This window comes from Miniopterus natalensis, chromosome 11, assembly GCF_054644295.1.
Source record: "Miniopterus natalensis isolate mMinNat1 chromosome 11, mMinNat1.hap1, whole genome shotgun sequence".
Classification (NCBI taxonomy): Eukaryota; Metazoa; Chordata; class Mammalia; order Chiroptera; family Miniopteridae; genus Miniopterus; species Miniopterus natalensis.
This window is the reverse complement of record NC_142091.1, coordinates 13,726,795-13,753,813: the sequence shown is the minus strand read 5'-3', so window position 1 is coordinate 13,753,813 and position 27,019 is coordinate 13,726,795. Positions and strand designations below refer to the sequence as shown.

General features: G+C 38.5%; 1 protein-coding gene across 1 annotated transcript in view; it reads right to left on the bottom strand.

Moving 5' to 3' along the window:
• RDX (radixin) overlaps positions 1-24,119 on the bottom strand; it is a 51,559-nt gene extending 27,440 nt beyond the window's left edge. Inside the window, exons 1-3 of the mRNA XM_087821556.1 lie at positions 24,026-24,119; positions 8,958-9,028; positions 2,333-2,416 (exon numbers count right to left, since the gene is read on the bottom strand). Of these exons, the coding sequence (XP_087677682.1) occupies positions 2,333-2,416; positions 8,958-8,969 (96 nt within the window). The 5' untranslated portion in view covers positions 8,970-9,028; positions 24,026-24,119. The remainder of the gene's footprint in view (positions 1-2,332; positions 2,417-8,957; positions 9,029-24,025) is intronic.
• Positions 24,120-27,019: the final 2,900 nt, after the last annotated feature.

The window sequence follows — 27,019 nt, the reverse complement described above, 5'->3', positions numbered from 1 at the left end:
ATCTCTAGGTCCACTCCTGGCCTAACCCTGAACTTACCTGCCAGCTCACCCCATAAACTCACTACATCCAAGGAAAAGCCTGCTTTTAGATCCTTGCATTTGGGCTCAAGAGAATTTGTCAGGAAACAGAACAGCAACTGTAAGAATTAACTGGTGAGAGAGCCCATAACAGATAACAATATGCCTTAATCTAGACCTTCATTTACAATATGAAAGACAGCATATGTGTATATGTAGAATACTGCTCTGTGCACTTTACATGTAGCCTTAATTAACTCTCACAATCACCTCCTGAGTAATGTTAACATCACCCTAACTGAACAAAGGAGAAAAAAGAGGCAGAGACAGGAATCTGTCCAAAGTCGAACAGCTACAGCCAGGACGAGTGCAGGCAGGTGCAGCTCCAGGGCCCACAGTTTTGGACTACATTACTGCACAATAAATGGGGTTCCATTTTCCCAGGTATCCAAACTAAAGCAATTCTACTTAATAAAACACAAATATTTTACTTCTCAGTGTCAATATTAAAAAGGCCTACTTGCTGGTTAGTTTCTGACAACCATAAGCATTTCACTCATTATATAAATAACATTTCAACTTGCTGAGAAGTACAATAAATGCTAACTCCATTTACATTTTTATTCAAATAAAGACAGGCTATAGGAGAATCAACAGAAGTGGGTATTAGTTTACAAGGTAAAATATCTACAATGTATGGTGAATGCAGCTGCTTCTAATTTTTGTTTTAAAAATTTGCTCACACACACACAAAGCCTTTCATCTTCCAAAAAAGACCTTATTAGGGCTTTCAAGATCATTAATCAACAACCAGGAGATTAAGTATATACTTTGTCAAGAAAAGAAACAACTTTCCAGGAAATTTTAATTTTATTTAATTGTATTTTGGATCAGTACCTGATAGAATGACACCTAATAAACCTAATAAAACCAAGATATGTAACTGGTTACTTATTGCTGTAATGCAAGAAACTCTCACCCCCATTCTTTAAGGCAGCAATTTTCAACCTTTTTCATCTCATGGAACACATTAATTACTAAAATTTTGCGGCACACCAAACAATATATTTTTTGCCAATCTGACAAAAAAATAGGTATAATTGTTTAATTTTATTTATTGACTTGAGAGAGAGGAAGAGAGGGAGAGAGGAGAGGGAGGAAGAGAGAGATGAGGAAGGATGAGGAAGGATGAGGAAGGATGAGGAAGGGAGAGGAAGGGAGAGGGAGGGAGAGGAAGGGAGAGGGAGGGAGGGAAACTTCAATTTGTTATTCCACTTATTTACGCATTCATTGGTTGATTCTTGCATGCGCCCTGACTGGGGATGGAACCCACAACCTTGGCATATTGGGACGACACACTAACCAACTGAGCTACCTGGTCAGGAGAAAACAGATATGATTTTGATTCATTCACATCAGACTGATGTTGTTCTGTTGCCTGTTGTCACTTTTTTATTTGACAATCTAACGGAAAAGAGGTCAGTGCCCTTGACAAAATAGGTATCGCATGTTTCAAAAATTCTTGCACCACAATGGTTGAAAACCGCTGCTCTAAAGTCAAGTTAGTCTGACCACAGACTGTTGCTCTCTTGCTCATATGTAAAAGTTTATGTAAAAGTTAGAAGTTTCAGGTCATGGAAGACATATCACTTTCCTCCTCTTTGCAATCATCAATTCACCTTAATCGCTTGACCCTGGGCACCAATACCTTTCTCCATCTTTTCTCATTAAACTTGATTACCTAGAACATTACATACAGCATCACCTAAGGAGCTTAAATTAAAAAAAACTAATGGTTTAAAATAGGCCACAGATAATTAAATCGGGATCTCTGGAGGTGGTTTCTAAGCACTGCCCTTTTTTCTTAGGCCACTGGTGACTCAAATGTGCACTCAGGGAAGGAAAAACAAATCAGTACTCCAAGTTCCTTAACATGACATCCATGTTCTAACCCCCAGCTAGCAAACGAGCCTATGACAGCAAATGGCCGTTAGGTGCTTACTTATAGCCTATAATTCCCTATGTCTTTGCTCCTGCCATCCCCTCTGTCTAGGATCTGCACTCATTCCACTTTGTAGAATGTCTTTGATTAAATAAATACCTAAGTTATTTTTTACAAATCCTACCCCTCAAATCTAGGAATGAGAAAGAATATCTCTACAGCTGTCAGATACCTGAATAGGTATTGTGAACAATTCCAGCACTACAATGCTGCATTATCAGTTAAGGTACAGAAAAACACAAAAAGAAGTGCAATAGCATGCACACCATGAAGTGTGTCAAAAATTGCACACTTCATGTGGTTAAATTTTACCTGGTCAAAAAGTTGTTTGCCAGTTGTATTGGGCTGGATGGCAAATTCCAGCTCAGCATCCATTGTGGTTACTCTTACATTGATCTGTAACAAAATCAAAAGGGATAATCAGTACGAAAGAGAGTAAACTCATTAAGTATTAGGCAGAGAAAATACTCTTATCTGATTTCTAAAATAAAGTGATGTTAACATTCAGGCAGTAAAGAGCAATTCCATATTGCACCTAATAGTTTCTTTAATAGATAAAGTGATAAGGTTTGATTTTAATCATAGGAAATCTTAAATCTATTTGCAAAACAAAGACCTTATGAAGTCCTCTTTTAAAAACATTTATTGAATACTAACATATATTAGGCACTAGGTCACGAGTTTTCCATATTCTCATTTAGCCCCTGCAACAATACTAGAAGATATGCTCATTTCCACAGAAACTGAAAGAGTTCTCATTATTTGCCCATCAACACGTGGTTTTGCTTCTGTAGAAACACAACTGATTTTTACATCGATCCTTTTTATCAGTTCCTTTGCCAACTGTCCGCAAATCTTTGTGTTTATATAAAGCAGGGGCCAGAAAGCTTTTCCTGTGAAGGACCACAGAATAACTATTTTAGGCTCTGCAGCCTACACAGCCTGCTGCATTAACTCAATTATGCTGCTACAGCAACAAAGTAGTTATAGATAATAAAGATACTATGTTCCAATAAAACTTCAGAATTTCCAATAAAAAGGAAACTTGAAATTTCATATAATTTTCACATTTGAAATATTGTGATTGTTTTCTCAACCACTGGAAAGGTAAAAACATTCTTAGTTTACAGGCTACACAGAAACATGTTGTGGGCGGGATCTGGCCAACCCCTTACGGAAAGAAGAACCTTCACACCTTCCAACAGTGTTTCTCCCTTTGCAGTCCCTGAGCTTCTGGTTTCTCTTTCTGCACAGGATCTGTTCAGTGCTGAGAGCAATGGTGATAGTACGGGCCTCGTTTCAATCCTCACCCAAGGATATTTTTGCATTGAGTTTTACAGAGTGGAAGAGGGGGTAGGAGGGGAGAGAGAGACACACACACCAATTCGCTGCCTCCCCACACGTCCGGACCAGGGCTGGGGATAGAACCTGCAACTGAAGTACATGCCCTTGACAGGGAATCGAACCCGAGGGCCAGGGCTCTAACCACTGAGCACACTGGCCAGGGTGATAGTAGGTATCTTTTGTCTTGTTCCTGATTTTAAAAGAAATGCTTCCACTGTTAACCCACTAAGAACAACTTTTGCTGTAGCTTTTCTTCTATATCTAGTACAAGTGTTGGTTTTTGTTTGTTAAATCATGAAGAGTTGTTCAATTTTAGCAACTGCTCCCTCTACATTTATCATGTAACTTTTCTCCTTTAAACTAACCATACTGATCGTGGCAGAGATTGGTTGTTGTTTAACCACCAAAATGTAATAAAATTATAGTTGGACAAATGGCTGAGCTACAAAACATTTCTCAGTGCCTCCTGCTGGCAGGTGTGGCTGTGTAACTAAGCCCTCACCCACAGAATGTGAGAAGAGACACCTGCCGCCTCTAGGCGTAGGCGTAACACAGGTAGCATGCCTCCCTATGCTTTAAACTCCCTTCCTGCTGGCTGCAGCCCAGACACCAGGAACTCAGTTTCAATTATAAGCCCCTAGACCCCAAGTTCTCAAACTGCCAGGTCTCAGGACCTCTTTATACTCTTAAAAATTATAAAGCATCCCAAAACACTTTTGTTCATCAACATAAACCACACCAGAAATTAAAACTGAGAAAATTTTAAAATGAACTCCTTTAGCGCTGGCCAGTTTGCTCAGTGGTTAGAGCATTTGCCCTCGGGCCCAAGGGTCTTGGGTTTTAGTCCCAGTCAAGGGCACATACCTCGGTTGCAAGTTTGACCACCACCCCAGTCGAGGCTCGTGCGCAAGGCAACCAATTGATGTCTCTCTCTCACACTGATGTTTCTCTCCCCCCCCCCCTCCACTCTCTAAAAATCAATGGAAAAAATATCCTCAGGTGAGGATTAAAAAAAAAAGATATAAATTCATTTAAATGTAACAAAAATAAACCTATTAGATGTTAACATAAATAACATGAATAATACAAATATCACTATCAATATCTTAACAAAAAGCACTATAAGGCAACTTTTAAAGCCTTTTCATTTCATACTAATAGTAATTCTTTGTGGTAATCAAAGCACATTATTAAATCAACTTTATCTTACAATTAAAAAAAAAAGCCCAGCGTAAGTAGAAGGAAGGAAATAATAAACATCAGAGCAGAAATTAATGACACAGAGACTAAAAAAACAATACAAAAGATCAATGAAACCAAGAGCTGGTTCTCTGAAAAGATAAATAAGATTGATGAACCTTTTTAGTCAGACTCATCAAGAAACAGAGAGAGAGGACCCAAATAAAATCAGAAACAAAAGAGGTGAAATAACAACTGACCCAACAGAAATACAAAGGATTGTAAGAAAATACTATGAACAACTATATGCCACAAGCTGAACAACCTGGATGAAATGGATAAATTCCTAGAAAAATACCACCTTCCAAAACTCAATCAGGAAGAGTCAGAAAGTCTAAATAGGCTGATAACTGCTGATGAAGTTGAAGCAGTAACCAAAGGGCTCTCAGCACACAAAAGCCCTGGCCTGGATGGCCTCACAGGGGAGTTTTACCAAACATTCAAAGAAGAATTAACACCTATCCTCCTCAAACTATTTCAAAAATCCAAGAGGAAGGAACACTTCCAAACTCTTTTTATGAGGCAGCATTAGCCTAATTCCAAAACCAGATAAAGACACTGCAAAGAAAGAGAATTACAGGCCAATATCCCTGATGAACACAGAGGCTAAAATCCTCACCAAAATATTAACAAATCGAATCCAGCAATATATTAGAAAGATCATACACCATGACCAAGTGGGATTTATTCCAGGGATGCAAGGCTGGTACAATATTCACAAATCAATAAACGTGATACATCACATAAACAAATTGAAAGACAAAAATCATATGATCATATCAATAGATGCAGAAAAAGCATTCGATAAAATCCAACACCCATTTTTGATAAAAACTCTCAGCAAAGTGGGAATAGAGGGGTCATACCTCAACATAATAAAAGCCATATATGACAAGCCTATAGCCAACATCACACTCAATGGGCAAAAACTAAAACCATTTCCCCTAATAACAGGAACAAGACAGGGGTGTCCACTTTCACCACTCTTATTCAACATAGTACTGGAAGTCCTAGCCACAGACATCAGACAAGAAAACACAAAAGGCATCCAAATTGGAAAGGAGGAAACAAAACTGTCATTATTTGCAGATGACATGATATTGTACCTAAAAAATCCTAAGGAATCTACCAAAAACTACTAGATCTAATAAATGAATTCAGCAATGTAGCAGGGTACAAAATTAACACCCAGAAATTGATGGCATTTTTTTAATATACCAATAATGAACTCACAGAAACAGAAACTAAAAAAACAATCCCATTTACCATTGCAACTAAAAAAATAAGGTACCTAGGAATAAACTTAACCAAAGATGTAAAAGACCTTTACTTGGAAAACTACAGAACACTGAAAAAAGAAATAGAGGAAGATATAAACAAATGGGAAAATATACCATGTTCATGGATTGGAAGAATTAACATCATTAAAATGTCCATACTACCCAAAGCAATCTATAAATTCAATGCAATCCCTATTAAAATACTAACAGCATATTTCACAGATTTAGAACAAACACTTTGAAAATTTATATGGAACCAAAAAACACCCCAAATAGCCACGGCAATCATGAAAAAGAAGAATGAAGTTGGAGGGATCACAGTACCAGATATCAAGTTATACTACAATGCCACTGTAATCAAAATAGCCCGGTACTGGCACAAGATCAGACATATAGATCAGTGGAACAGAACAGAGAACCCAGAAATCGACCCAAGCCATTATGGTCAATTAATGTTTGACAAAGGAAGCAAGAACATACAATGGAGTAAAGACAGTCTTTTCAATAACTGGTGTTGGGAAAACTGAACAGGTACATGCAAAAAAATGAAACTAGACCACTAACTTACACTATACACAAAAGTAAATTCGAAATGGATAAAAGGCTTAAATGTAAGGCACGAAACCATAAAAATCCTAGAGGAAAACATAGGCACCAAAATCTCAGACATATCTCATAGCAGTATGTTTGCTGATACATCTCCCAGGGCAAGAGAAACTAAGGAGAAAATAAACAAATGGGACTGCATCAAAATAAAAAGCTTCTGCACAGCCAAAGAAACCATCAACAAAATGAAAAGGGAGCCCACTGTATGGGAGAACATATTTGCCAACAACACATCAGATAAAGGGTTAATATCTAAAATATATAAGAAATTCATACAACTCAACAAAAGGAAGACAAACAATCCAATTAAAAAATGGACAAAGGACCTAAATAGACACTTCTCCAAACAGGACATAGAGATAGATAAGAGACATATGAAAAAGTGCTCAACATCGCTAATCATCAGAGAGATGCAAATTAAAACCACAATGAGGTATCACTTCATGCCTGTAAGAATGGCTCCATCAACAAATCAACAAATGACAAATGCTGGCTAGGGTGTGGAGAAAAGGGCACCCTAGTACACTGCTGGTGGGAATGCAGACTCATGCAGCCACTATGGAAAGAAGTATGGAGGTTCCTCAAAAGATTAAAAATTGACCTGCCATTTGACCCAGTGATCCCACTGCTAGGAATATATCCTAAGGAACCTGAAACACCAATTAGAAAGAACTTATGCACCCCTATGTTCATAGCAGCACAATTTACAATAGGTAAGACCTGGAAAGAGCCCAAGTGCCCATCAGTAGGTGAGTAGATAAAGCCGTGGCACATTTACACCATGGAGTACCATGCAGCTGTAAAAACAAGAATCTTTTATCCTTTGGCACAGCATGGAGAGAACTAGAAAGTATTATGCTAAGAGAAATAAGCCAGTCAGAGAAAGACAAGTATCACATGATCTCACTTATATGTGGAATATAATAAATAAACTGATGAACAAAGTAAATCCTGAGACATAGAAGCATGGAACAGACTGGGGGATCTCAGAGGGGAGGAGGGGAGGAAGGTATGGGTCAGGAGATATTAATCAAAGAACTTATATGTTTATAAGCATAACCCACGAACACAGACATGGGTATGGGGAAAGCCTGGGAGTGGGATGGATGTGGGGTGCAGGGGATCAGTCTGGATAAAAAAGGGGACATCTGTAATATTCTCAGCAATAACAAAACAGAAACTTAAAAAACAACAACCAGATCTACAGAAGTTGTCACTTGACCTAGGTTATGTATCTACTAAGTATAAAGCTGGGCTAACAAGATCAGCGTAAAATATGAAAATCAAATTAAATTTCTCCAAGCTTGCATTTTGAGAAACTAGACTCTTTAGGATGGCTAATTAAATTCTGAGCTAAAAAGTTTAAAGGAAAAAATACATTAACTTTAATATCTTAAAGTATTTTCTTCCATAATTTTTATGCATTAACAACACATATTTGTATCAAACTATATAGACACGTTTGAATCCTTACCCTAAGGAATGAATGTTCTCCATTCAATTATACTGACAGAGGAGTTTTCCAAAGCAGTTGCAAACTTGCACATTCCTCTGAGAAATACCTTAGTTCCCAGTGACTCACATCTTTACCAACAATCTTGAGTTCAGTTATTAGTTCTACTAGCTCATTCCTGAAGATTTTCTCCATAAAGCGTCACTGGCAGATAGGAAACTTTACTTCTTCCTTTCTGACAGTTATGAGTTTTGTTTCTTTTTGTTCTTTTCTACCTCGGACAATAATGCACTTTGTTACCTCCTGAGCCTTAAAGTAATTCCAAAGTGATGTCCATGCCAGAACATTCCAGTAACTATAACCAACAATTTTCTTAAAAAAATATTTGGCCAAAAGAAAATTGCTGAAAAAACCCCAAATTTTGTTAAAGAACATTTATCCTAAGACAAGAGGAGTTAAGACTCAGTCAAGAGCTACATAATTATAAACTACGTAAAATGAGCACACATATACCCTTAAATAAAACATGTAAGACTCTGTAACATCAGCATTGGCATCACCGGTCTCACAGCCAGAATTATGAGAAGATTAATAATGCACAAACCTCTCATCCCTCCTGTTTAAAAGTAAGTTGTTGCTCACTGACACTGAATGTGTACCCACTTCTGATCCCCACAATGTTCATCGCCATTTTATATATGAGGAAGTTAAGACCTGGAGAAACTGAACTAACCTCACAAAGGCACTCAAATTAAGTAGCAGAGCCAGAGCAAGAACTAGGACAGTTTGATCCCAGAACCCATGAATTTTAATCTTAACTACAATGTTACCAATACCTCTTCTTCACTGGTCCACAAAATACTGCACTCTAACCACATTAACATAAAACAATTATCAGTAATATCAATACTTTTTTCTTCCCAACAACTCTATCGTAATACTTTGCCTTGTTCCAAAAGGAACTTATGTTATCTATTAAGTAAGTAGTGTCAAAAGTAAAATAAAATACACTTACTGGTTTCGGCATTTTCCTTCTCTTTTTCACCTTCTTTAAAAATTCACTTTTATAAATCCTGTTGCCACCTTCTGTTAAAGGGAAAAAAGCAAAATTGATCTATTATCTTTTTAATATAATGCTTTTATTTAAATGCATAAATAGAATAAAATAAAAATTAAAATATTTTATTTTTTAATTTTTATTGAATTTATTGGGGTTACTGGTTAATAAAATTATATGTTTCAGGTATACAATTCTAAAAAATTAATATTTTAAAATGTGAGTTTAAAGTAACACAGAACTCTCATTTTATTGTAATTTTCAATGTTTTCTATTATCATTTCACATTCTCTAAAAATATTTATAGTTATGATTTAAAACAGCATGCATGTCAAATAACAATATAAAACATATTGATCACCAACTAAAACTTTAATTAGAGACAACATCCAGCAAGGAAACAAGCTTGCTATGGGCCTGAATGCTGTCTGAGTCAGGTTCACCCCTAGATCCAGTTCAGTAGACACAGCTGACAATCAAGGTGAGGATAGATGGATTCAGAGTCTAAAAAGAATGAATTAAAAAATACTTTTCAACTTTTTTTCTGTACTACCAAAGACAAAAGGAAAGTCTAATTAATGCAAACTATAAAAAATAACTTTTTTCTTGAAAATTTAAAAATTCAAGTAGAAGAAATACACAAGTAGCTTATTCAACTAAAGTGTACAAAACAGCCACAGTGTGCACAATAACAATCTGCATGCTACTCACCAACAAGCTAGTGGCCTTCACTGAAATGTAGATAAAACCAATGTTAAATTGTATCCTCTCTCCATGGCAAAAGAAGTGAATCCTAATCCAGTAAAACCATCATGCTGTTGTTTTAGGGTAAATGTTCTTAAAAATATCTAACAAAACTGGTCCCCCCACCTACAAATCTACCAGAAGGCTAAACATTCTTAACCATTCATTATGCACTGTCCATAAAAAAAAAAAAAAAAAGTTTAATTCCAATTTGAAAACCTATAGAGAAGAATATTAGATAAATTATTACTTGAAGATCAGCTTATACTGGTAATATCTTTGCCAAGAAACTTTATTCATTATACTAGCTTCAACTAAATTAATATAAAATTAGTTTTAAAACTATACTATCAGTTGCTTTTTAAGATGCTATAATTATGTAAAACTGAAATTCTCCTAATTGAAATAAAATTAAAGCATTAAAGTAAGGTCGTTTCCCTAAATTTTACTCAATCACATGCCAATAAACCTTTCTATAGAGGGAACTTCCTTCCGAGTTATTTTTTATCTAATCTACAGGGCTATGAAATTCTGCTGCAGTATTAAGCTCCTTATTTCCTCACTCATCATTTCCTTAACTCTTAGCTAGGAAATGATATAGGCATTCTCTTCCTACAGGCACCTACTTGCACAAACCGAAATGTACTTCAGTTCTATTTTCTAATTCTATAGCCTCTTCCTCCCACTACTAGTGTCTTAGTTCAGATCCTTATCATCTCAGGTCCTATAAAAAGCCTCCAAATGGACCTGCTTTCCACATCATTTATAAGCTAGTAACTCCCGAATCTACATATCTCCAGAACTTGCCTGGCTAACTTGGCTTACTCAACATCTAAGGATTCTCTCAAACATAACATGGCCAAAACACTTAAATCCCGACCCTGCAGCTGAGTCTGCTCTCTGTAAGTCTTGGTGATATATTTATAGAAAGTTATACATTGTATTCTCTCATGATTTTTTTCTCTACTACATCTAGAGGTATAATCTTTTCATTCCATTTTTGCCTTCCATTTTGTTTGATTAACTTTGCCAGAAGTTTGCTTGGTTTATTGGTGTAAAGGCCAGTTTTGATTTTGTTTCTTATATAATTTTCTCTTCTGTTAATTTCTATCATCAACATTTTCCTCTTCACTAGTTGGCTTTACTCTGTGGCTCATTTTCTAATCCCTACAATTGAAAGGTTACCTAAATAATTTCCTATCGTTTTTCTTTTCTCTTACGTGCATTAAGGTCATAAACTAAATATGTCCAAGTATAAGGCAGCTCCAATATAAAGTGATCCTATTTTGCCAGTTAGAATATTTTAAAATTTGTATCTGAATATGTAATCAAATATATATTAGTATAAATATTAAAATACATGATCTGTAAAATATTGATTCAGAATACTGTTTGCTTTATATCACATTTCATAGAACACTTTTCTTCAAACTCTTGACACGAGACATGAGTGTGTCAAAATTTTTTGAATCACAGTAAATTTTCCTGATTACATAACTACTTTTTCATTTAATTATTCTATTAATAAATTTTTATCCCAAGCCACAAGTATTCATTTATATAAAATATTAGAGGACATTTTTCCTATTTGTACTGTTGGGATATATTCTAGTATCTGTAGTGTAGCCAAAGTGTATTATTCTTTAAGTGATTTTTTTTTAACACTGGATCTGTGCTAGATTTCTTTGCCTCTTATCAGATGAGCTCTGAGCTTTCCGAACTCACATGCACTAAAAGGCACTTCAGGTCAATGTGCCTATCTTGAACTTTCATGTTCAAGAGAAAGAAAACATGAGAATTGCAATGAGAGTGTTTCTAAGAACACAAATATAAATATCCTTTCGCGGGGAATATTTTTTGAGAAAATATTTTACCTTCTATTTGAATCCATAGTATTTTTCTAAGTCATTTTAGTGGTTTCCCACACAAGTCTTTATATGTATTTTTTTGTTGTTTAGTTCTAATTTCAAATTATAATTTCTAATCACTACTAAGAACTTTTTTTTTTAAGTTCACAAATGAAATGATTAGAGGCCTGGGGGCAGAACACATCTTTTTATTATTATCTCTAAGTTTACTATAGTCAAAAAATTCATTTAGATTTCCCTTATGTTTAGTACTTGGTCAGTTTAGTTTCTTTTTTAATTATTCCAGATATAAATAAAAATTTATTTTCTGCATCTGATAAGCTAGATCAAGCTAAACCAAATATTTAATGTTGTTTATAGTCTCTACTACTTATTTTAGTCTACTTAACCAATTTGAGAAAAAAACGGATTAAATTTTCCCAAGTATGATTCTGGATGTTAATTTCTTCTTGTAAATTGCAATTTTTTTAGTTTATATCCTTTAGGCTGTATAAGCATATAAACTAGATTGTTAGGTGACCATACGTTTACACGTGTTATAGCTTTCCAGTAAATACTTTCCTTTTCCACTAAGTAACAATTTAATTGCATACAGATTTCTACATCAACAGTCATTCCCTCAGCATTTGGAAGATACTCTTTTTCTGGGATCTGTTACTGACGATAAGTCAGCTGTCACTCTAACTCAGTCCTCTGAGACAACCCGCCTTTCTCCTCTGCTTCCCTTTAAGAATTTTTTCGGGGGGATGGAGGCATTCTTCAGATTTGCTTTTATTTATCTTGTTCAGAACTGGTAAGCTTCCTTATTCTGACGGCTCATGCTTGTTTTAAATTCTGGAAAATGATTAGCCAGTTTCCCATTTTCTCCTTTCATTCAGCAGTTCTTATGCACATACTGGTATCTCATTCTCTAACCATGCCTACTTCATATTCACCATCTCTTCATCTCTCTGCGCAATATTCCTCCATCACTAATTCTCTCCAGTTGTTTTTAATGTCCATGGGTTTAAAATTTCAGTGATTATATATTTTTATTTCTTTCTAGCTTATTAAAAAAGTTTAATAGTGCTATACTACTTTACAACTTGTTTTGAATCCTTGTATCCCTATAATGTTTATTTTATGTCACTATATTATCACTGTACTATTTTTAGTTTATTATAGCTTATTTCTTTACAGAGTTTGTAATTTTGGACAGAGAGCCCATGTCCCTCACCAATGTGAGAGTCATACAAGCCCTGAGTTGTAGATGTATCCCTACAAAGGTATTTCAGGTTTGCTCCTTTCAGAGTACAAGGAATTTTAATTGTCCAAGACCAATTTTTACATTTTCTTGATTTAGCACTCCATTATCACATCAGACCCCACAGCCACACCCGAGACGTTAGCAGAGGCTCAAGAGTCATGTCCTGATCACGTGCAATCTCTCATCAGTAAGGAACACAGGATATAAGTGAGCAGTAATTAGGTGCCAGGGCACAAATGAAGTCAAAGCACTCAAACTATAGAAAAAGCATTTATCAAACACAGGGCCAGCCAGGCAGGTAAATAAATGCCAACCATGTGGGTCTGCAGAATTTCTGAAGCTATGTATTACTCAAATACTAGAACTGAATAAAGGTGGGGTTGTTTTCTTTTCCTTTAAGACATAATTTATCCAAGTTTTCAATATTAGTTACTTGAGGTTATACTCTACTGAAAAGGACATTTGAAGCAAAATAATGCATAATTTAAGTTTTAGGTTTAAAAAGAGAGCTCTGCTGACATAAAAGTATACATGATAGATCAATACACATGAAAACAGGTTTTTACACAAGCTAGTTATGTTTTTTAAACCTCCAACAAACCTAACTGATCTAAATGAACTGTGGGAAGTGCAGGGCCTAACCAAAGCCTTTGCAAATAGATACGATTAACTTCTAAAAGAAGCTTCTGAAAATGTATATTTTCAGACCAGTGTTCTCTCTTAAAATTCAAGTTAGTCTTCCCCGTTTTATTTCAGTTAATTATAAGTTATATGAAAATGGCTCTACCTCCTTATTTAACAGGTAAACATCAAGTGACTACTCAACAGTGCCTTGTATTTATAGAATACTTCATAGTTGTATGTTCTTATACATCATTTAATTTTCTACAACAAAAATTAGGAGACAAACAAGACAGGTCACATTATGGATACTTATAGAAACATCTGCATAAAAGTGACTTGTCCTAAATCGCATGGGTAATAAATGACCAAATATTCTTTTGAAACCTAGAGTTCAGAGTTCTACCATATACAGAATATAACGAATGTGTAAATGGTATAGTTACAAAAATTCTAGTTATAATGCTATTTATAAGAGTATATGTAATGGAAGCATAGATCAAACTGGCGAATGTCAGAGGGATGGGGGAGGCCGTGTGGGTAGAGGGGGAGGGAGTAACCAAAGAATTTATATGCATATATGCACAACCCAAGGACATGGACAATGGTGGGGAGAGGGGCTGGGATGGAGTGGAGTGGGTCATGGAGAGAAAAAGGGATATCTGTAATACTTAAAAAAAAAAAAAGTATATACAAGACTGAGAAGTTAAGTGAATACTGAAAGGTTAGTTGAGAGGTTAGAAATATCTGTAGGGTCTGCTAGACCACAATCAAAATGTTATAGGAAAATATTAAATGACACTGCAAGTTATTCACAAACTACTGAGTAAAAAGGCAGTTTTTAAAACCATATATATACTAGCATCATATTTATTTTTAAAAAAGTATAGAGAATAGAATGATATTCCAAAATGAGTGTATGGAATCACAATTAATCTATAGACTTCTAAAATAAAAATGCAGAGCTGTAATAAGAAAAACAAGTTCCTTAAAATGAAAGAACAAAATTTAAGTAAACTAAAGTTGGACCTCTAACTTCACCATAACATTTAATAAAATCTAAGTAGGTTAATATTTTTTCAAAGAGACTTAAAAATTTTTCCAGTTTTGGAGGAAAAATATGACTCAGGAAGGTATGTTTTAAAATATAACATCAAGCCTGGCCGGACGTGACTCAGCGGTTGAGCATCAAACTAGGATCCAGGAGATCGGGGTTCGATTCCCGGTCAGGGAACATGCCCAAGTTGTGGGCTAGGCAGCCAATCAATGACTCATCATTGGTGTTTCTATCTCTCTCTCCCCCACTCCTTTCCTCTCTCTGAAATCAATAAAGATATATTAAAAAATAATAAAACATCAAAATTAAGTAGAATAGAAAAATATACAACAGCCGTAACAAAAAGTTATTATAGAAAGTAAAAAATAATTAAATATATAAGGATATCACTTGGACCCCCACTCAGTAAAAATGGTTAAATGAGAAACTCTTTACTAACAAATCTTATTGGCGGGGGGGGGGGGGGGGGAGTATAACTGTGATTAAAACTAAAAATCAACATGACTTTACCTGAAACCTGTATAATTTTGTTAAGTGTTACCCCAATAAAAATAAATTTAAAAAAAAATAATAAATGACTTTAAAGTATTATTGATTATATACTCATTAAACTAGCAAAATAATTATTAATTACGCATGATAGTACTGATGAGTCTGTGTTGGTAAATAAGTAGATAAATATTGCTGGTAGCACCATAAGTTGGCAATACATAATGAAAGCTACAAAGTGTTTCTGAACATGAAATTCTGCTTCTGGAATATGCCCCAAAAGAAGATAAGCTGTACCAAAATATTCTCAGCAGCACTCCTTATAACAGCCAATGATTAAAACCACAATTCATGTTGAAATATGCAACATAATGAACTAGTTTTCTGTGGGGTATAATATGACAAACTGTCAACATTTACATATGGATAAGCAAAAAGGCAGAATATGTACCACCCATTATAGCTAGGTAAAAACACAGGTATCCTTACAAATGGTATGTGGATATACAGAACTGAGCGCTTAATTCTAATCAGGGTCTTATTCTTGTTAAGTTCCTATTTTAAAAATCAGACGAGCATTTATTTCACTAAATTGCTTATTTATCAGTTTACTAGCTTATATAATATGATATAGGTAAGAATTTTGCCTTCAGCTTTTTAGGATGAGGCTGTGTCTATATGTAAGTAAAACCTACATTTTTAGCCAATTAGCTAATTACTGAAAAATACTTATATCACAAAGTTATTTAACCTCAATTGAACATTTCTAATCCTTGATTGTATGTTTTTTCTTGAAACTGGAATCTGTTAGTAGCAGAACAGACATGTCACATGAAAAGACATGGTACCCAGAAACGTGTCATAGGGGTCCACCTCCAATGGACTCATCTTCAATACTTTGTCAGTGTCTTCCTTTTCCTTTCTAAAAAATGGTAATATATAATCACCTAAACCACTGTATATCGTAATAAAAAATCAACTCTTCTTCTCTCTGCCCTCATAATACCTAATCATTGAGGAAAAATTCAGTCGCTCCTTCCCACTCGTCATAAATTTCTTAAAGGCGTCTTACCCTACAGCTCTCTTCATACTGACTCCCCAAGAGCAATGAAGCACAATCACGGCCGCAAAATAACCAAGTTAAGGGTGTTGTCAGCACACATCCTCCATTTCCAGAAAACTTCATGGATGAGTATGTGCTCACACACTAAAGGTGTCACATTTTATAAACAAAACATTCACATAAAACATTCTCCTCTTTGTCCTTTAAGGGGGACCCTAAAACAGCCTCCTCTCTGCTTCACACAACAGAAAAACAGCCTCATGCTCAACACCTTGAGCTCCAGCAAGTCAGCAGCAAAACAGACCCTTCCCACCTGTCAGGTGGTAAAACAGGTGTTAAGTCTAGTCCATACCAGACCTAGATTAAAGCTTCAATAATTTATAACAGGCTACCTAATTTTATTCTTAAGATACTCTTTTCCCCGAGCCTAGCTGTAAATTTTTTTCTGTCTTTTATAACACAAAAACAATCTCCGAACACAGTTTTGGTCTCTCCACAGACTAAAATATGACAAAAGAATTCCTCTGCCAATAAACTAAATTAATAAGGTAACTCTGGCAGTCAAATCAACACAATAACAGCATGGACAAAAAAGTTATTAATCCTCCCCTCCCCCCATGGGCACCTCTGGTGAAGCCTATGAAGCTCTTCCTAGAAAAGTATTTTTTAAATGCAAGAAACAGGCCCTGGCCAAGTAGCCCAGTTCATCAGAGCACTGTCCGGATACACCAAGGTGGCGGGTTGGATCCCTGGTCAGGGCGCAAACAAGAATCAACCAATGAACACATAAATACCTCAAACAACAAATCAGTGCTTCTCTCTCTCCCTTCCTCTCTCTCTTAAAATATCAACCAATAAATGAAAATTTAAAAGTGCACAAACTAAAATAACACCAAAAAGTAATTATATTGAAATACAATTATCAAAATGGAAAAAGCACAAATTTATGTACTTCTTTATTAATCTTTAAACAATATCTACTAGTGAGCCTAAACTTCTAAGTAATAAGTATAAATGTCATTTTAAGGTATCTGCAAGAGTAATGGATTATGAAGCATCTGCAATTTCTACTGGACATAGTACCTGCTACTGCTAATGCTACTGTTGTCCACATTTGTAATCAAAGAAAACATGTAAAGATGTAACCTGTTTCCCTACCCAAGTTCACAGACCCACAGGCTTAAAACCTTTAACATACACAAAACTGTGTTTATTAGAGGTGTAGCTCGGTGTTAATGCTGTATTTAATAGCAATAATAATGCATTTTACCTATATAATGCGATGTGGTTGACCAAGTGAAACAAAAAGGACAAGAATTTTAAGCTCCATTTTGCAAACAAATAGGCCAAAAGCAAGGACAAGGGTAGTGAACGGAGGGCGTAGTAGTAGAATGCTCACTCTTCAGCCACTTTACCTACATTATCTAATTTTCATAATAACAGCCCTTCCTCCCCCTGCCCAAGATAGGTGTCACAATCCCTCATTCGTCTGATACGGAAAGTCAGGTTCATTTAAGTGACTTACCCAAAGTAATAAAGCTAGTTAACAAGTCAGAGGTCCATCAAAATCCTAGCTCTGGGCTCTTGACTGTCCTATTCTGTTTTTTCTGACATCCTTCTAGACTAGTTCACCCCAAGCAATTAGCAGAATTTTTCAAGAAGTTTAAGCTCATTCTTCTGTTGTTTTCAGGCCAAAGTACTACTTCTAAAGATGTTGGAATTAATACTGGTATAATCACCTCTGTAAATGAATTTCCTGTAAGGGTAATAATGCAGTTCTAAAGATATTAAGTACTTTCTTATGTAGGAAATGAATTTTGTTCAAGGATATCTTCAAGGAAATGAAATAGTCAACGTTTTTTAGCAAAACACCGTTAGTGAAAATGCAATGTCTAGAACTTAAATATAAAGGAGAACTGCAATACTTAAAAAAGCTTTACACTGAATTTACACTGTCTTCTAAGAGAATTCTATAAATTTAAAAGAAACACCACATCTGTAATATTCCCACCGTGGGTAGAAAAACAAATAACACATTATCATTTGCAATGATTAATTTTAAACACGAAAAGGTAAGAAAGCTAAATCCAGTCCAATTTCTTCACATTTATGGAAACATAGAAAATTCATATAATAAATGTTTAAAATAGAAGAACAAAGATAGGTTCAAATCTGTTGCACTGTAACTCCAGTTTATACACACAAAAGCACTTAACACACTTTATGATGTACAGTATGACAGAACTCTAGTCCACTAGAGTGTGACCTCAGTATCTTACAACTCAAATGTGAAGAGTATTTGGCATGACTATAAATATCTGAATGTATGAAAGATATCTTAAAGCAGGGGTTGGCAAACTTTTTCTGTAAAGGACCAGAGAAGTAAACTTTCTAAGTTTTGTGGATCTTATGGTCTCTGTTGAAACTCCTGTTATAGTGTGAAAGCAGACAAATAATATGTAAACAAAAGAGCTATGATGTACACAAATAAAGCTTTTTACTTACAGAAACAGGCACTAGGCTGGATTTGGCTCATGGGCCATAGTTTGTTAACCCCTGCCTGAAAGTATTTTTGCAGGAAATCAATGCTTTTCATTACATAATTTAAATAAATTTGGTACCAAAGATATGAATTCACATATTCTTGCTAGCTTACATATGACAGATATGTCTTGGATCTGATTTTGAATGGGCATAAGAAAGAACCCAAGCCATTTGGTATGACTAAGGAAAATAATCTAATGGGAATAGAGTTACAAGAAGGGCAATTCCATTACCATCACCAATGACTGGTTAGGTATCGAGGTGCCCCAATCCTGGCCAACGAGGCTAAGATATCTGCTGGGGGGCTTCTGAAAGAGAGACAGTTCTTCTCATTCCTTTGGATACTGTGTGTCTGGATGGAATGCTAATCCTGCTGCAGCCATACTGGAAGCAAGGGAAAGCAGTTTTAACTATGAATCTAAAGGGAAGACCACAGGACAGAGAACTGGTAAGAGAATGAGTCCCTGATGTCATTATTGTTATTCTTGAGCCTCTGGATTTTATTATGTAAAATAATAAATTCCCTCATTATTGAAGCATGTTTGAGAATTTTCTGTTATAACAGCCAAAGTATCTTAAATGATATAGGGACTTGAAACTGAAGATTGCTCACTTCACAATTTCATCTGCAGTCAGTCTTATAAATTACAACTTTTCACAAATAAAAGAAACATTTAAGGTCCTGAAAGCCCAGAGTCTACATACAACTCAGAAAAACGTATATATCAATTACTGAATTTCATAACTTTATAGTTTCTGTAGTTGTGGAGAAAATAAAACAATGCAGTACCTCCTTCCTTGCTACTGTATCTAAAACATTCTTTTAATCTTTTAATAGGATTTTTTTCCTCTAAATGAGGGGTTGCAAACTTTTTCTGTAAAAGGCTACATAGTATTTACTTTGGGTTTTACAAAAAAATACAAACTGCTATTATAGCTCAAAAGCAGCTAATATGTAAATGAATGGGCATTTCTGTGTCCCATTAAAACTTTATTTACAGCCCTGGCCAGTGTGGCTCAGTTTGTTAAAGTGTGGTCCCATACACCGAAAGGTCACAGGTTCCATTCCCAGTCAGAGCACACACCTAGGTTGCAGTTTGGTCCCCAGTTGGGGCCCGTACCAGAGGCAACCTATTGATGTTTCTCTCTCTCTCTTTCTCCTTCCCTCTCCTTCTAAAATCAATAAAAATATATTCTCGGGTAAGGATTAAAATTTAAAAAAGAAAACTTTATTTATGAAAGCAGGCTGGATGTGGCCTTGCAAACCAGGTCTGGTCTTTAAATGGTTAACAGTAAAGAGAATCTCTTTCTCAAACAAACTTTACTAGAACTTAAACATAGTTTATTTAAAATGTGTATAAATTATGGAGAAAAGTAACAAGCTGTTCTTGAGCATTCTATTCATACCCATTAGATCACCTGACATAGTCTAGTTACTTTATTTATTTGTAACATACTGTTAAAATGTAACAGATGTTACAATAGGAAAAAAAAAAAATCAAAACTTATTCATATGCAAATTTATATCTACCTGTCAAATAAAACTAAGTATTTTAAATTAGTGAATTTGAAAAGATTTATATACATATATACTGAGTATTCGAAGAAAAAAAACCCAACACTCTATATATCGCCTAACCTGAATGAACAGCTCTCTTCCAGGAGGCTGAAATTAGAGTTAAAAATAGAAGAAATGAAGTGAATCATATGGACCATATTTTCTTTTCAAACAGTTCCCTGGTACAAAGATACACATTTGACCACCCAAAACCATAAACCTTTTCAAAGGACACCATTTTTCACTGGCATTTATATACCATACTCTAAGAATAAAACAAAAGGTAAATTTCACCTTTAATCATTAGTCAAGAAAATTTGCACACATACATAAGCACACTTCAGAATTATTATAGGACAGCGACTTTCAACCTTTTTCATTTCATGGCACAAATAGACTAAATTACTAAAATTCTGTGGCACACCAGAAAGTATATTTTTTGCCGATCTGACCAAAAAATTGGTATAATTTTGATTCATTCACACTGGACAGCTATTGTTGAGTTGGCTGTTGTCATTTTTTTTATTTGACAAGCCAAGGGAAAAGAGGTCAGTGCCCCTGACTAAATAGTCAGGTATTGCATGTTTTAAAAATTCTTGCGGCACACAGGTTGAAAATTGCTGTTGTAGGAAGCTCCACTGTTATTCCATTCAAATGATGAAAATATGAGAAACATTAATGTTTAACAGTAATAAACACCCTTTCAATGTCTGTTACAAAATAACCTTATTTTTATAGACTTTAAAGTAAAAAATAAGATACATGAAGTATATGTTTATCCTTTCATAAGTACTGGCATTTTCTATATCCAAGGAATTGCTGATAGCAATTACCTATGAGAAAACAGTACTGGGAAAGAGGTTGGGGACTCTGGACTTTTACTTTTCCCTGTACATCTTTCTGGGTCTTTAAACTTTCTCCTAAAATGTATTACTTTTTTAGTTTAAAACTGGTTTAAGATATATGTTCAATATAAATGAATATTAAGAAATATACCAGGAACTAAAATGAATAGGAAAGACAGTTCTCTGAAAGAAGCTAGAAACTGGGGAACTCCCCAGGGTCAGACTGGCCATTTCTACCACCGTTAAGAGGTGAGCGAGCGTATTCGGCTGGCTGCAGGAGCTAGGGAAGTTCCCCAAACAGGCTCAGGCCCTCAGTAACAGCATGGGGCTTAAAATAAACCTGTAAGGATAGAGTCTGGGGGGCAATTCAATCCAGTTCCACTAATCCAGTACCCCAAAAGTAGTATCAATGTAGGTAAGAAGTGCCCCCTAGCTCTTGGTCTGTAGGAGGTCGAAGCCATCCAAGAAGAGTGACTTCCTAGATTCACAGCAGTAGCATAAAGTTCTATTTTATACCTATCAGGTATGCTCTACCAGTACAGCTCAGGCTTCACAGCTTTAATAGAACTTTGTTTTAGGCTTTGGTCTTTGGGAAATATTAGTTAAAATTTGCCATTTTTAAATGGCGTAAGTTAAAATGCAATTAAGTTAAAAATGAGCGGGCCCAGTGTGGCTCACTGGTTGAGCATCAACCTATTCAACAAGAGGTCGCTGGTTCAATTCCCAGTCAGGGCATATGCCCAGGTTGTGGGCTCGATCCCCAGTGAAGGGCATGCAGGAGGCAACCGATCCCATGTTTCTCTCTCATTGATGTTTCTCTCTCTCTCTCAATCAATAAAAACAAATATTTTTATGAAATGAAGACAAGGCTCCCACCATCATCCAACATTTCAGACTCTATTCTCAATCTATTATCGTAGACTAAAGATTGAGAACTGAAATTAAGATTAAATATAGACACATGCCCAGTATGGGGCGTGTGGGAGGCAGCCGATCAATGACTCTCTCTCATCACTGCTGTTTCAACTCTCTCCCCCCGCCCCCCTTTCTCTCTTTCTCTTTGAGATCAATAAAGCTTATATATATATATATATATATATAAAAGATTAAATATAGAGACTTTCAACAGCCTGCAAAAGATAAAAAGGAGTAATAAAATCCCAGTCTGCTCTTGGGCATAGTGAAGCAATAAACAAGACACCACCCTTGTATCCCCTCCCTGAGACTACGGAGAAGTTAGCGAGAAAGAACAGTAAAGCTTGTAATTCCTTACATTACAGGAAAAAGAATAATCGCAATTTCCAATTAAGTAATAACAATGTATAAAACAAAGGACACATGCAACATACTTTCCCCACACTGAAATTTACATTTACTCTACCAGTATTTCTGAGCCTCTCCTATGTGCTCTCCCATGTGTGGAGATAGATGAGAAAATAAAACAATGTATAATCCAAGAGAGCAAGAATATTTCTAAATGCTATAAATTTTTGTCTCACTTAAATAAAACTGTAAAGCATTCCAATGTATATTCATTCCTTACTAATAACGTATTAACTGTTTATTAAATTCCACCCTATATGAAAGTGATTAAACAAAGAAACAAAAGTCCATGCAATCCTTTTTACAGCATACTGTTCACTTCAAAATGCATGTTCTAAATTTTGTCATATTTGAGGGTAAATTATTATTATTAGTCTCTCTGGAAGAAAATGCACACTGGTGAAAGCAATGAAATTCTGAAAATTAAAAAAACAAATAAAACAAGTCTGAGTATTAATCTTCTCAAATCGAATAATGCTGCTCTGGCAAGTGGATTAAGCCATTATTTATCCAGCAAAATGAACGGGGCAATTGTTCATTCGGAACTCCGTCAGAAATATCACAGGGGATTGAGCGAGTGTTCTAAAAAAATGCTCCGCAAAACAATAGACCGTCATGTCCCTGTCCAAGGACCCGGGGATCAAACCCAGCCTCGCCATCGCAGGCTTACAGATTTGCATCCTGCCCCTCCAGGGGCCACAGCACCCATGAAAATGTCCTCTTGAAAAACCTCCACTGTATTCCCAAATACATCTTTGGTGAAGTTGACTTTACATCCCGACCTCCTCAATAACCACTCCTAAAGGGGGGGGGGGGGGGCACACACCAAATACCGGGCATGGTTAAAGCAGGGCATCGGGCATCCGTACAGGAAGTGGGGTGCTCTTTTCAACTGAAGGAACGTAGGGCCCCCTTCCACAGGCAGCCCGGGAATTAAGTTCAGAGCCCTTTAAAGAAGGGGGGGCTGCAGCGGGCTCGGCCTGCCGGGCGGGGGCCGGGGCGCGGAGCCGGGCCGCCGGGCCTGGCAAAGTTCTGAGGCTCCCGGCCGCCCGCGGCCGCCGCAGCAGCAGGTAGCGCGGGGCGGCCGGAGCGCGGCCCTCGGCGCGCGGGCGCGGGCGGCCGGGTGCGGCTCGGCGCCCCAAGCGCCCCGAACCCCGTGATGCAACCTGCCCTCTGCCACGAGGGCGGCACGCACGCTCTCTAGTAATGCAACGCCCTTACTTTCAAACTGGAGGCCGGGGAAGAAGTTCTCCTCAATTCCGCCCCTGCGCTACTCCCACCGCCGCTCAGCATCTGCATTTCCAAACTGCCCTGAAGGGAGGCGCCAGGCCGGGCCCGGGCCGCGCCCAGGCGGCGGGGCCCCGGCCGCGCCCGGAGCTCAGGGGGGCCGGCGCCCAAGGCGGACCCCGCGCCCGCCGGGAGGAGAGCCGCGCGGCCGCACGTTCCGGCCGCAGCCCGGCCACGGCTCGGGGCGGGCCTCGCGGCTCCCGCGGGCCCCGGGGCGGCCCGGCCGGCAGGGCGGCGGCCCCCAGGCCCACGGGCGCGAACAGCGGCGCGCGAGGCCCTAGCGCCGCGGCGGCGGGGCAGCGCGGGCCCCGCAACTTCTCGCGCCCTGGGCGTCTCGGGGAGCGGGGAGCGGGGTGGGGGAAGAGGGCGCCGGCGACTTACCCCCAGAGCGAGCGGTCCTCCCGCCCCGAGCGGGGCCGGGCGCTGAGCGGCGGGGCCGGCCGTCGGCTGCGGCGGGCAGGGAGAGGCGGTGGCCGGAGCGCCGGGCCGCGGGAGAGGAGAGGCGCCGCCACCACCGCAGACAGCTCCGCAATATGGCCGCCCAGCGCCTCCTCGGGGGGAAAGGCGGGGCTGCCCCGCGCCCCCCGCCTCCCCCTGCCGGCCGGCCTCGCGCCGCGGCCAGAGCGCCAACGCCGCCGCCGCGCGGGCCGCCCCGCCCCTCGGGCTCCCAGCCGCCCCCCGCGCGGGGCGCCGGCGGGCTCGCCGTCCGGGGCCGCGCCGCAGGCCCAGGGGCGCCGAGGGAAGCGGGGCGAGCGCGGCGGCACCGAGCCTCCTGCCAGGGACCGGGCCGGAGTGAGGCCGGCGGCGCGGAGCCGCCCAACCCCGAGCCCGGCGCGCGCCCGCCGCCGCCGCCTCCCCCTCGAGGGGAAACTTGAAACTCCCGCTGGGGCCGGAAAACTCCCCGCGGGCGCCTCGGTCGCCCCCAGGAGGAGCTCTTCCCACGGGGAGCCCCGAGCGGGGTCGAGCGCGCCACTCGGCTCTTCGGCTTTGAAAATCCTGCAGCAGAGGGAAAAACGGGCCTCTCCGAGGACGTTGTATTTGCAACAAAGAACGTGTAAATTAAGAACGTGCTTTTTTCAGGGCCAGTTTTTAAACTCCCCCAAAACCTCAATGGCTAGGACCCCGAAGGAGAGTGCGTGTTTTTACCCACGCAAGGATACTTAATGACTTTTTATTACTACCCGCGTTCTTTGGCAGTTGTAAGGAGTCGATTAAAAAGTTGGAAGTCGGGCCCCAAAGAGCAACCAGACCTGGGTGATTCTAAACTTAAGAGAAGGGCGTTTGACCGCAGTCTAACCCTAGCCTGGGCGCGTTGGTTGGTGGCTGCGACCGGCCGCTGCTGGCCAGCGCGTCTCTGTGCTGCCGAGATGCAGAGAAAACTCGCCCTGAGCATACACAGCAAGTGCGCAACGTCAGGTCAGCCTGGCCCGCACGCCCTGTCTCCGATGTTTACCTTTTATGACCAAACTTTAGATTCAGATGAAACCTCACGCGTATCCTTAACTTTTATAGAACAATAATTCATATCCTTCCTTCCTTAGCACTCGCCTTCCCTGCGACGGTAGCTTTCCCCGGAACTCCGCAGATCGCTGGCAGGCTCCCTCTTCAGTGAGTTTCCACCCTTGCCCTCGGAGACCTCTCCAGACAATTAAAAGCCCCAAGAGTTTTACTCAAAGGCCTTGAGATTGCAAATTCCTCAAACCAGGTGTGAGCATTTTTTTTTCCTTTTTTTTTTTTTTTTTAACTAAAAGGTTGCTCACTGACCTTCCTGGGTTGCAAGAATTATCCACAACTAGCTGCAGGCATAATAGTCCAAGTCATAGGTAAATTCGTAGGTGGTACACTAATTAAAAGTATCTATCATACCCTGGCAATGGAAAGTAAAGGATTCACCGCTGTTTGTCATGTGCCAGGCATTGCTGTGAAATGCTCTTATATTACTTTCTTTTAATAATTACAACAAGGGGGGGGGGGAGCGCATGACTGCAGAGAGCCTCAAAGTGGTTAAGTAATTTGCTCAATGTAACACAGCTGGGAAGTGGCAAAGCTATGACCAAACCAGTTACATTAGACTCCAAAGCCTTGATTTTATTACATACTAGGCAACAACAAACAGACCAGAAATTGTAACATTTCCGTTGGCTATCATATTAGTAACTGTTTAAGTAAATGACAATATTCAAGGCTGATGAGATAAAAAGGGCGCTTGGAGACCTTGTCAGAAGGAGTATAAAGGGAAACAACCTGTTTAAAAAGCAACTTGGCACTTGATTCAAGCTATAAAAATATTCATGGAACCAGTCATCGCATATCTGGGATTCTTTCTGAATGAAAAAACCTGAAACAGAGCAAAAGTTTAATTCATACACTCTACATCACAGAATTATTTATAAGGTGCAAAAATAAAAAGTATGTCTACTCTGTAGCATTTTAGGTAACAATTTTAAATGCTTATGTAATGTATATAACATCATGGCAAGTGGGATTTTATAGTATTAAGTGGGGGGAAAAGCAAGTTATAAAACTATCCCTGCAGTATGATCATATCCATGTTTTTTAAAAAACAAAACAAAACACAAAAAACTATGAGGTGTTAGGAAAAAGGAAAGACTGAAACCAGCGTTGTCTCTGGATAGTGTTTCTGTGGGCATTTTTTTCCTTTATTCTGTTCTTCAGTATTTTCTATATTACTTTTGCAGTGTAAAACATCGATTTACTTAAGTTTTTACTGCAATGTGGGTTGTTAATTGCACAAAAATAGCAAAGCTGAGGCAGGATAGTAAGAAGCTAGGAAAATTCCTTTGCAAGTGGAATGGGGCAACTGAGACACGTGGCTGATTCAAACTGGCCTCATCCAGCACCCAGACTCACCTGCCTCCTCCCTTGCATGACCTCTCCCTTAAGCGTTAAACCCTTAAGACAATGAAGTTCTGATCAGCATCAATTAATCTTAGGAACAAAGCCTCGGGTCTGTTGATCACAGAGACAGAGAGTTTTGGTCAAACTACAGATAACATCTAGGTCTCAGTGTGTTTCAGCTGTAGGCCCAGAAAAGCAGCAAAATCAGAGGAAGCAACCCATGGCTGACATGAGGACCAAATGCAGTGATTAATGACCCCCCTACCCTAGTGCCAACCAATCAGTAGAGACCTATGACCCTGACCCTATATGCTCATTTTGATGAATCAGCGTATTAAAGGACACACCTGGGAAGCTGATGAAGCTTCTATTGAGATCTTCCCCTGAGACCTCCCCTAAAATTCCTGCCTTTAGAAACAGATTTTTAAAAACGCTTAAGACAGAGGACCCAAGGCATGCTCTCCTTCTAGAGCAAGCCCATGCCTTCTTTCTTCAGTCATGTATCTTTGCTCTCTT